This window comes from Gasterosteus aculeatus, chromosome 6, assembly GCF_964276395.1.
Source record: "Gasterosteus aculeatus chromosome 6, fGasAcu3.hap1.1, whole genome shotgun sequence".
Classification (NCBI taxonomy): Eukaryota; Metazoa; Chordata; class Actinopteri; order Perciformes; family Gasterosteidae; genus Gasterosteus; species Gasterosteus aculeatus.
This window is the reverse complement of record NC_135693.1, coordinates 11,630,569-11,642,001: the sequence shown is the minus strand read 5'-3', so window position 1 is coordinate 11,642,001 and position 11,433 is coordinate 11,630,569. Positions and strand designations below refer to the sequence as shown.

At 44.7% G+C, this 11,433-nt stretch overlaps 1 protein-coding gene across 2 annotated transcripts; it reads left to right on the top strand.

Annotated features, from left to right (window-relative positions):
- The first annotated feature begins 2,051 nt into the window (after nucleotides 1–2,051).
- Nucleotides 2,052–8,551, top strand: slc25a28 (solute carrier family 25 member 28). 2 transcript variants are annotated; one of them, XM_040178158.2, is made up of 4 exons: nucleotides 2,052–3,156; nucleotides 5,252–5,480; nucleotides 6,227–6,283; nucleotides 6,715–8,551. In XM_040178158.2, exons 1-4 carry the CDS (start codon nucleotides 2,812–2,814, stop codon nucleotides 7,269–7,271), a joined length of 1,188 nt encoding a protein of 395 aa, XP_040034092.2. In that variant the 5' UTR covers nucleotides 2,052–2,811; the 3' UTR covers nucleotides 7,272–8,551. The 2 variants fall into 2 exon arrangements, with proteins under 2 accessions (XP_040034092.2, XP_040034093.2); XM_040178159.2 differs by having other exon boundaries at nucleotides 3,149–3,519.
- The last annotated feature ends 2,882 nt before the right edge of the window (nucleotides 8,552–11,433 follow it).

Below are 11,433 nucleotides of genomic sequence, written 5' to 3'. Positions count from 1 at the left end.
GATTCATTTGATTGAAAATCTGTTTCAAAATTTAGTTGCATCTTTAAATTTCAGTAACAAATCATTTACTGAAATGTGCAATGTATCACTAATGTCATCACTTATTACACATTTCAGTAAATTTGTATTTTACTGATTTCACATTGCATTTGTGTGTGTATAGTGTAACACATTGCTGAAGAGATGGGTAATCAATTCATGAACAAAATTAATTCAATAACTTTCATAACCTTCTTATTTTTCTTTTTTTTTTAGATCTCGGGAATGTAAAAATATGTTGTGACAATAAGATGGGACCACAATGTTCTCGTGTGAACCCCACAGAATATATGTAACTTGTTTGGGAAGTTTCTTTTTTTATAATCTACGTTTAAGACAATATATTAATACCAATTATAACGATCAAACGGTGCAGTTCAAGACGTCTTCTCTCAGCCGGTTTGGGGACGGCTCAAGTCGTACCACACTTATGGCCCACCTTGAGAGTTTTAAGATGAGCTCTTAAAACAAGAATGGTTTCTTAGTGCAGCTTTTGAAGATGTCATAGTGGCCTAGTGGTTCACTTACCATGCATTAATAAGATAAGAGGCCATAGATCATCTGTGAGCCTGAGCAGCAGTCCAGGGAGTAGATGGATTATTAGGATCTAAGTATTAATTGGTCGAAAAAAGAGCAAACAGCAGAACAGAATCCAGTTATTGTCTCATATTCTCTACATAATGTTGATTTTTGACTATGTTTTGCTTAGACAGTGTAAAATAATTCCCGTGGCCTGTATAGATTGTGCACTCTCTGGGCGAGGGGAATGAAATGAGGTGTTATTTTGATCTAAGGTTTCCTGCCAGACCTAACAGACCTCTCCCTGGGTGTATTAGAGTAGCATTAGTTTCAGGGAAGAGAAATTACCCTGATACCCTGTCTGCTTGGTTTTCCTTTAAGGAACGTCTGCGGACAACAGCCAATCAACCGTAACTAGATCAGAAGCAAGAGATTTTGTTCTTGTAAGCAGAAATTAACACTTCATTCCCCTTTGTCGGCAGAAATTCAACACTACAGCCCTCGGAGGCTCTCCCAGGGAATAAAGGAGAAAATTGAATTATGTCATAACACACCAAAACGCAATTACCTCATTTTCTAGAGAAAAAAAAATCTTTCTCCTCCAGGCAGAGAAGTTCACTGCTGAAAATGTTTGCCCCGGAGCTCGATAAATAAAAGCTTTGCTTTCAAAGCAGATCATAAAAGGTGGGAAGAAAATATAGGAGTCTATTCCTACACTGAGGACATCTCCAGTAAGCTACTTTTAGCTTTTACCCATGATAAGTCACTTGTTAGGAGGGGTCGTCCAAACAGGAAGAAGGCCACACGCTAAAATGTGAGAGATCTTACAATAAAGTTGTTATATACTAGATGTGTTGCTGGAGTTTACACCTCAGATTATCTCCCTTCTCTGGGCACCTATTAGGTGATGTTATTCATATTTTTACCATCTGCCCTATATTCAAGATATATAATCCACTTGCTCAGGGGAAACAAATATATATATATATATATAAATATACAGGGTATTTCAAATATATAGAAACCCCCCCATACATACTTTGAAGATATTTCCTAAAGGAGACATTCAATTACAAATCACAGAGACGCGTTTTAGTTGCAATACACCTGAGAATAATGGGTTAATGTGTAATAACACTTGGGTAGTCTCAACAGCTGGATATGTGAAGGTCTGCAGCACGGGAAAAAGCCTAAATTAATTCATGTTTAGGTTTCAGTGTGATTTGAAGACTGTGTTGAAACAACGTGTCTATCAGAATCGTTTCGAACAATTCAAAAAAATTGCTGCTTTACGGGTCAGGGGCAATTTTCTTAGATTTTAGTGTCTAAAGTTTAGACAATGTGATTTTGAGGGTTTAGGCTCTAAACCTGTAAAATCTCATTGAGAGGTACAATAATAATTAAAGTAGTTGCAAAGAGCCCTACACTGATGCAAGGTCATAATATTTTGTTGTGGTCCTGAGATTGTCATGTCAAGGGAACACGTTACATGTCATTTGTTTATTCATATCTTAAAGTATACATCCGTTTCACTTGATGTGGCATGTTAGCCTATCTCAGCCCAAATGGCTTTTGCTATATTTTACATAAAAGTGCAATAACTAACATTGTTATTTTACTCATTGTGATCAAATTATTACTATATAACGGGAAGGAGGTAAAAAATGCACATTTAAACTTTTTGTCATGCCAGAACAAGCAAACCAGCTAAAATATTTAGTGTATATCTGTAATGTAATTCTAAGTACATTACACCGTGTTCTGTGGTCACACCCTCTTCTTTTTAGTAAGTTATGCAAATTCACTTTTCATCTCAGTTTGGATGAACATGCGACTACAGATAAGCAGTAATAAGTGTAAACTGATTCATGCGATCACAAGTGACCTGCCTTGACCTACAGGTATGGCGGCTTTCCCGGCTGTCCTCGCCGTACAGAAAGAAGTACACCATGTACGCTTCCACTTGACAGGGTTCGATCATGAGTGACGTGTCCGTCACCCAATAGCGGAAGCGGGACTTCGCCGTAGTAACCAATCAGAGGCCACTTCCTCATCGCGGCCTGTCGCGCATCCGTGTGGTGTAGTTGTCCGCCACGGCCCCCCTCGCGTTGCCCTGGCTGGGAGGTAAAGAGGCCGGGAGGGAATGCTGTAGCAGGCAGGCCGCTGTGATACCGCCCCACGGGAATGTGAATCCCCCCCCCCCTAAAGTCGCCGCGTCTGCTTGCCTCAAAATACGATTTTACCCGGTTTCTCATGGAAGCAGATGGATTTGTGAGGAGGCGTCGGATGACAGCGGAGACCGCAGGCAGTGATCCCGGGGTTGCTGGTGCATCTGCCGGGGCAGAAGTTCGATGGCTGGGGGGAAGATTCTGGGGAGTTTCGGAAAGTATCGTGGGAAGCCTGACACCCCGCATCGGAGGGGAAACGGAGCTACAAACTGTCGATTTCACCCGCAGTGCACAGGATGCACAAACGGAGGACACTGAGCCGGACTATGAGGGTTTGCCACAGGGAGCCTCCACCAGCACCCACATGTTGGCTGGAGCCGTGGCCGGGATCATGGAGCATTGCCTCATGTTCCCCATCGACTGTGTCAAGGTAGCGCCGCTCAGTGGCTTGACGGCGTTGACCCGTGAACGCCGCCCGAACGTCGTTTTATTCCGCGCGTGTCATCGCTGCAGCCCAGCGCGTATGTTAGCATAGCGTGCTAGCTCGCTAGCTAGCCCCAAACACGCCGCGGCGCTGCGGGCTGCGGGGACAAGGTCAGCCGGGCGCAGTCGAGCGTTTCACGTCGCTGCTAGCTAACGGGTTAGCATGCTAGCTGCTGTGCATTAAGCTACCGGCCGCGGCTATGGCGTCACGTAACCGTTAGCCGGGTCAGAAAGAGGAGCCCGTCGGGTCGCCGTGTGTGAAACAACCTCAAACGCGTCTGCTGTCAAAAAGCCCCCCACCAACATGACGGTACGCGGTTAATGTGCGCGGCTGTTGTGTAGAAACAAATCGAAAGTTGGCTTAGTTCAAACGTTGACAAGAGGAACACGTTTTTCGATTCCATAATCACTGTGAGGGGGGTGGGGGGGGGGGGGGGGAGTGCTACTAGTAACTTAGCCTGTCAATATTACCACAAACTACTCTGTAGTTTTCAGACCAGTCGGCCTGAACTCCAGCACCTACTCTGCTAAAAATATATATCTGTAGTTCTAGACTTATAGACAAAAAACAGGCGTTCTGCTTCACGCTGTAATTAATTGTTCACAGGGGTCTTTTGATCACATGCAACGTCACGGGTCTCATCATGTGCTCTTCTATGTTATCTGAGGGGTTTTTTTTTGTTTAGAACTCAAACAGGCTATGGAGGCCCGCTGTGTGGGTCCAGGGGGTCACTCGCTCAGTGCGCGTTGTATAATACGAGCAAAGGGTCCAGGTGAGAGCTTTGCATCGTCAGCTGTGAATGTCAGAGAGTGAGGCTCCATGATGTCTCCTACACCTGTAGTCTAAACTGTCTCCGTCCGTCTTAAACCTGCGTGAGACCAATGTTTACAGTATGCCGTGTCTTTTACGGCGCCGTTGCATCCTGGTGTCTTTCCCGGCAAGCGGTGAGCGACGAAGGTCCTTGTGACTAGACACAGTGTGTAGTCCACCGTGATGCAGAGAAACATATTACTTTTATTATTTAGGTTTGCCGTTTAGCTGTCCCTCCGCCATGCCAAATAAAGCCCTTTCCTCCTGTACAACAAGCCTCTCACTTAAGAGATTGTTGCGTAATTATAGTTTGGAAAAGGCTGTCATTTGCACTTGATGTTTCCTAAATCCCAGTAATAGGGGGTGGATTTCAAAAAGCGTGTTAGGCTGTACAGCGCACAAGCCTGGAATTAACTTGCGTTGCATTTGTTATTGAAAGAAACCCACAAAGTCTACTTTTAAAAGCTAGTTGTAGTGTTTTGCATGTCCTTGCTTTCTGGATGTGCAAACAACCCAGAGGTAAACACATGTGGGCAATAGTTTTTGCATGCGAGATGTCCTTGCATATGCATCTGGAGGGGGCACTCATTAATAAGCAAGCCAGTATTCAAATAGCATTCTCTTTTCTATGTTGTCCTGCAGAGAGACCTGCATATGTATACTGGTACCGCTTTGAGCCATCTCCTTTTGGGCCCTGCATTCCACAGCCTAAGTGTAGTCCCACAAGGCCACGGCTTCGACACATGCATGCTCATTCACAGTGAGGAGGAAGTTTGTCACTTCATACCAGTTTGGTATTCAGCGATTGTGTCGCCGTCACTCCCCCGAAGACCGACGCGCTGACGCAGTTCAACCCAAGGCAACCCTCTCGAAATACCACATAGCAGTCAACTAAAACTCTGATCAATCGCACTTCTCTGGGATGTTTGTGTGATCTTATCACGAATCTCCGTGTGCGGGGGGCGTCATGTGTTTAAAGGTGTGCCTCTGGGTCACAGGCGAAAGAGGCATACAGGAAGTCAGTTTATGTCCCCTATGCCCTTTGAGCTGTAACTCCATACTTCCTTCTATTCAGTTATCCTTGTACGGCACACACACAGTTGAACTTTCCTTATTTGACCCCTTCTTCACACTGGACTCTTTTCAATGCCAAATTCCTTGCCCTTGTGGATGGGGAGAGAGGCCACCGTTGACTTTAACTTTGCTCCATTCCACCTGTTACTCTTTTCAGACACGCATGCAGAGCCTCCAGCCCGACCCCGCCGCCCGCTACAGGAACGTGATGGATGCTCTTCGCCGAATCGTTGCCACGGAGGGAGTCTGGCGACCGATGAGGGGGCTGAATGCGACCGCAGTCGGGGCAGGGCCTGCCCATGCACTCTATTTTGCCAGCTATGAGAAACTGAAAAAGACTCTAAGTGATGTCATTCACCCAGGGGCTAACAGTCATTTGGCTAATGGTACCATAAGACCTACACACACACATGTACAGATCACGTATGGCTACTTTGAGAACCCTTATTACTGTGATCTCTGTAAAGCTGCTGACTCGGCCTGATCTGCGTATAGGGAAGGCATGTCCCAACCAGTTCTAAAAAAAACAACAAAAAAACAGGCAGGCCGTCAAATTGAATGGCGCCTTTTTGTAGCTCCGGTTGTACGTTACAAGGAAGTGCCGGGACCAGCTGTTGATCTGTCGTCCATCTTGGCTGCGAAATAGAAAGAGATTCCACCTAAGATTCAATTGGCAAACCTCTGCCCTGAATGTCACCCATTTCCTTATTCCTTGTTCTCCCTACTCTCTCTCCCTCTTCTTTTCTTTTCCAGTATAGTGGGAGGCTGGGTAAGTCTCCTTTCTCCCATCTCATCTTCCCGCTCTGTTGGTCCCGTCTTGTAAAGCTTTATGGGTTTTGTTTTTATCTCTATAAAGAGCGGTGAACTGCCCTGTCCACCAGGTGTCTGTCTTTGCTCAGGTTTGGCCACCTGACATCACTCAGGCGTGTTCTCTAGTTTTACAACCCAGTGAATTGCTAAACATGCACCACTTCTGCTATGGTACTGTGTTTTCAGCATGACCTCTCCATCTTTTAGGAATAGTGCAGGCAAGCCTTCTCTTTAGTGGAGTGTTTGTTTCCTCCTATTTTCCTTCTGTATGCTTCACGATTATGTTATATTTCTCCTCATTTCCAGTTCATATTTGTTTCAGGAACAGCTGGATGTGCGGCCACACTGCTTCACGACGCGATCATGAACCCAACCGAAGGTAAGCGCCACATTTTACGCGGCGGCCATTGCAGGGTTTTCTCTCTCAAAGTGCATACGGACGTTCATTATTTCGGTGGCGGCGCTTACGGGTCCCCGTGCCTGGACCGACCGTCTTCACATGTTGCCTTTAACCCGCCGGTCTCTCATATTGACTCTACAGCTGCTTCTAGTCCACCTGCCTAAACATTTCAATAGAAGGACACTGGTCAGAGTCCTCGCGTGCAGCTGTTGGACGGGAAGCAGCTGCCTGAGCGAATGTTGTCAAACACTCTACATCTCCATGTGTTTGTTGAAACTCGATACGCTTTAAGCACGGATTTACAGTAGCTCGCTAATCTCTTGCCTTTTCTTTCTCTACGTCTTCGCTCTGCCCCGACCCCCGGACGCACCGCTTCTCCTCCCTGGATTCGTCCACCCGTCCGGCCCTAGTCGTGAAGCAGCGCATGCAGATGTACAATTCGCCGTACCGCGGCGTGTTGGACTGTGTACGCGCCGTGTGGCACAAAGAGGGCGCGGCTGCCTTCTACCGCAGCTACACCACCCAGCTCACCATGAACGTGCCCTTCCAGGCGCTCCACTTCATGACCTACGAGTACCTCCAGGAGCTGCTGAACCCCCACAGACAGTACAACCCCTCGTCCCACATGTTGTCCGGCGCCTTGGCCGGGGCCATCGCGGCCGCGACCACCACACCTCTGGACGTGTGCAAGACCCTGCTCAACACCCAGGAGTCCCTCGCCCTCCGCTCCCTGTCTTCTGGCCAAGGCCAAGGAGCCCACAGACACATCTCGGGCCTGGCCCACGCCTTCAGGACGGTTTACAGGCTGGGCGGCCTGAAGGGCTTCTTCAAGGGGGTCCAGGCGAGGATCATCTACCAGATGCCCTCCACGGCCATCAGCTGGTCCGTCTACGAGTTCTTCAAATACGGACTCACCAAGCACCAGCACGACAAGAGGAGAACGCCGCACGTGGAGGCTGAGATCTAGATGTGGCCTCGGTTCAGTCACCTCTGATATCGTTCAGTCCCTGATGTGAGGAGAAGGTGAAGTCAATAACGCACATAGAATCTGACTAAAAGAATCCTCAGTTGTTCCATGCTTTTTTTCAGACATAGGAGATAAGAAAGGCCTCTTCAAAGATTGTTTGAGTGGTTTAATTTCTGCCGAGACAATTCAAGACGAGGTGTCATTTGAGTCAGAAACAGTATTATAGAAGTAGTCCATCTTACAAGCTGTTCTGGGGACCACAACGTTTGTCCAAATGTCAAGAACGTGCAAGTTGGAAAGGTCGTCAGCAGAGGGCGGTAGTGTTGCTTTGTTAACTCTTGTAGACCCATAAACTTTGCTGTCCTAGAACCAGTTTTCTCCCCCAGCCAAGCCATGATTTTGCAAATAAAATGTACACTGTCTCCGGATCAGGACCCCGGTCTTCTCTCAAAAAAAACTTTTTTTAATATCTTACACGCTATTCTCCCAGTAGTCCAAGGCAAGTTCACTGTGGGCTCCACACAGTTGTTCTGTCTTTTATGAAATTTATCTTTAGATCCGATCCAATTTTCAAGCGTTAAGCCATTTTGAATAAAAAGCTGATTGACGCAGGCTGACAACATATTGTTGTTGCACACATTCATTCCCCGTCTTGGGTCACGTTCAGATGCTTCTGTTGAGGTGAAATGAAACCCATCCAACCATGTAATGGAGAAGACCAACTGTTATATCTTGATCAGTTGAACTGTGTTATTTAAAATGCAGTCCAGTAGTATTTGAGTTAAATGATTTACAAAAAAACATTATTGAGCAGATTTGGCGTTTCTTTTTTATTTTGCTATTAAGTCTTTCAAATGTCCAAGCTTATTCCCTATAAAATTATTGGGCAGAAATTACAAATATTAATATTAACCCGTATGGGTTAAATCCCCCCTCGGATCATCCAAATAAACACCATTAATGCCTTGTGTACATGTTTGGCAGAGCAAACTGAGGCACCATTAAAACGGCCATTTATGTGCATTGACTGTATTAACATCAGCCCGTTGTCTGCTTTTCAACTACTGACTTTGAATATCTGTTCTTGACAGCAAAGGTTGTGTTTATTCTACTGTGCCCAACAGTAATTCACTATACCAAAAGATATGTATCTTTACCCCCATTGAGTCCAAATAAATGGAAGCTGTCATTCTTGTTGATTGATGCCTGTTTCTGACACTGATTTGCACTCGATGAATAAAGACTGAGCGGTGGATCTCTACTCACTGGTCTTAAATGATGGGAGCCAATGATGTTTTGATTTATTTAACTGTTTCTGAATACTTTGAAGATGAAAATGTGTTATCTGTTCAACCGACATTACAGAAACTTCAGGTGCTCATCATCTGGGTGTGTAGAAAAGTTCTTAAGTCCTTATGAATGGAACCAACGGGACGGATGCCTCAGGCCACATCTGTATTGCCATGAAAACTTGTCTGTTTTCAGGTATTTACTTTTAGTTTGCAGCAGGTACAGTTGTTTAGTCTTCCAACACAGGTGCAGGTTTCAACTTTGACCTTGAAGACTGAAAAGACACTGAAGACACTTGGTCGCCATAGAAACAGGCACCAGAGTGAAGTTTTGGATTTTGGCAAATGCATGATAACCTAAACGTTGAATAGATTTGATATTAAATAAAAAAGGGCATCAGTGCGTAAAAAGAAGAAATATTCTAACTGACCAAACCTCTGTGGAGGTGGAAGACCTCTGTACCTTTAGTACAGACGAGCTTTGTGACGTGATCTCATGTGTGAAAAGCATCGGCTGTGATTGTAACTAATTCAAATTGTGTCTGAGTCACACAATTACCTTCCAGGAATTGTAAGAATCCACAACTGTCACGATAATACGTTGATGGTCCACGCTGAAAGAAAGTATGATGATGATCTTCTGAATTCACCTCCATCACCAGTCAATGACATGAGTCCCAAACACCATTTGACTGGAACAAATGACATTACACCGCAGTCATGTGATGATGCGTGGAAATAGGGCGATCTGCACCGAGCAGGACCTTTGAAACAATTAACTGATGATTGTTTGGAACATTTGTTTTCAAATCCAAACCAGCAGCATTACCTGCCTGCATTATCTCCCTAAGACGACACAAACTCTTTACACCTGTTCAGATTCAGAGGGATTCGGTGGAGACCGGATGTCACATTTCTTTCTCAGGTGAGTTTCGCCTGCTTTATTTAGTGTGTGTCTGAGCGGGAGACTTGGTAAATTATTGAGTCTGGTCATTTGCCTCTTTCTGCGTAACTCTGTTTATGTAAGAGCGCCTGTGTGTGTGTGTGTGTGTGTGTGTGTGTGTTTGTGTCCGGCATGTTGGCAAGGCCTTGCCTGATTGACCACAGGCCTCTCCAATCGTTTTACTCCAAACGTCCAAAAGTACCTTTTTAGTTGATAATACCACAATATAAAAGTACTTTGTTAAGAGTAAAAGTGCAGCTTTCAAAACCCAAAATAAATGTATTGGCGAAGAAATAAAAGAAGAAGCACAAAATGTAAATACTAAAGAATTGTTGGGCTACTCTTCTTATGGACACTAATGATGTCTTATTGATAACCAGGAGGGGGTTTTGTATTTACATTTTTTTTTTGCCGTGCCGTAAGTTTGGGGGGCGGCAGGGTGGCCATTCTCTGACCAATGGTGGCCGTGGCCCCCCCTGGCCACCACGTGGCCGCGCCCCTGCATCTCGCCAATTTAAAGTCTGGAGGATCGTGTGTAAAAATGTTTGTTTGTGAGGATACAGGTTCAGTTATTCTGACTTAACCACATGTATGTAAACAACCCCTTTGCTGCGCTTTGACAAGGCCATGCGACACGTAACATCTTGATTTATTAAGTTGACGTCTAGTTGGTTTTCCTCTGGCTTTGTTTTTTAGGTCTGTTCATATCAGCTGCGAGCTAACAGACCTTTGTGTATACATCTGATCTGAGGGCTGTTTTTTTTTTGCAAGCATTTCTTTTTTCAAAGTCCTGCTCAAATGTATTTCCTTCTTGCCGCGTCTGTGTGAGTGTGTGTTTGCTCTTTCAGTGAAGATAACGAGAGAATAGCTGATATTTGCCTCTCATCATGGCCATCTCTTCCACACGTGTTGAGTAAACAACGTACACTTTGAGAACCAAAGTTCAGTCTCAACTTTTGAGACTCAAAACTTCCACTTGAGCTGCAAAAACACATCATGTTGTTGCCATCGACGGATGGAGGTAGCCACTTGACTGTATATCATAACCCTGTGGGTGTGTTCCTCGCCCAGCTCTGGCTCCATCACGCCACGGCAGGAAGTGATTAATAACGGGCCCATTAGCTGCTCCATGTGTGCCAACTGTGTCCTTCTCTTTGGATGAGATGAATCGATGCGTGTTTTGGATGCCGTGACGGGTCTCCCGTATTTTGTTTCAATATTGTTTGCATTCACAACGCTTGTAGCGCGTCTGCAAATCATTGCAAGTACACAAGTACTCTTTTAGGGACGATCACAAAGCTGTAAGCTAGATATTCCTAGAAGAAAACAAAATGTATATATGAAAGTTAAAAACAATAAAGAGAAAGAAGATATCGATACAAAATGTCCAAATGATAAATGCAGATGTAACCATCATGTTGCATGTACATTATCCATGTTACATTTGACTTATTAAAGCTATTAAACACTCAACTGTCTGCATTTAGATCTTTCCTCGACTTAGTTCCTCTCATTGTTTTTCTTTTTTTTCATGTAAACTTGGTGTTGTTGATGCATTTTTAGTTAAAATCATTTAAATGTCATTGAGGTAACATATTTTTGTCACTACTTCCTTCTCATTGTTCTCTCACACTCAGTAAAGTAATTTAACGGGGAGAGAGAGAGAGAGATTGGCCTTTGAGGAGCTGCAGTATGTACACAGTAAATACTTGTTTGATGATTCATAGAAACCACTTCAGCCGTCACATTTACAGACGTCTCACATTATAACAACACCGTCTTTCATTGCAGTGACGAGTAACAAGCCTTTCACCCCAATTTTACCCTTTTAACAAGAACAATGAATGATTTCATATTTACTTAACGTGTTTGCCTGCTGGGTGTTTGCGTGTTCTGCACACGTGTGTTCATAGATATGTGGCTGGTGCCC

What these genes read in the sequence shown, in the direction of transcription:
- slc25a28 (XM_040178158.2), top strand. Translation starts at nt 2,812, where the DNA reads ATGGAAGCAGATGGATTTGTGAGGAGGCGTCGGATGACAGCGGAGACC. An exon ending in TCCCCATCGACTGTGTCAAG is followed by an intron (nt 3,157 to 5,251) that starts GTAGCGCCGCTC and finishes TACTCTTTTCAG; the next exon opens with ACACGCATGCAGAGCCTCCA. An exon ending in GATCATGAACCCAACCGAAG is followed by an intron (nt 6,284 to 6,714) that starts GTAAGCGCCACA and finishes GTCCGGCCCTAG; the next exon opens with TCGTGAAGCAGCGCATGCAG.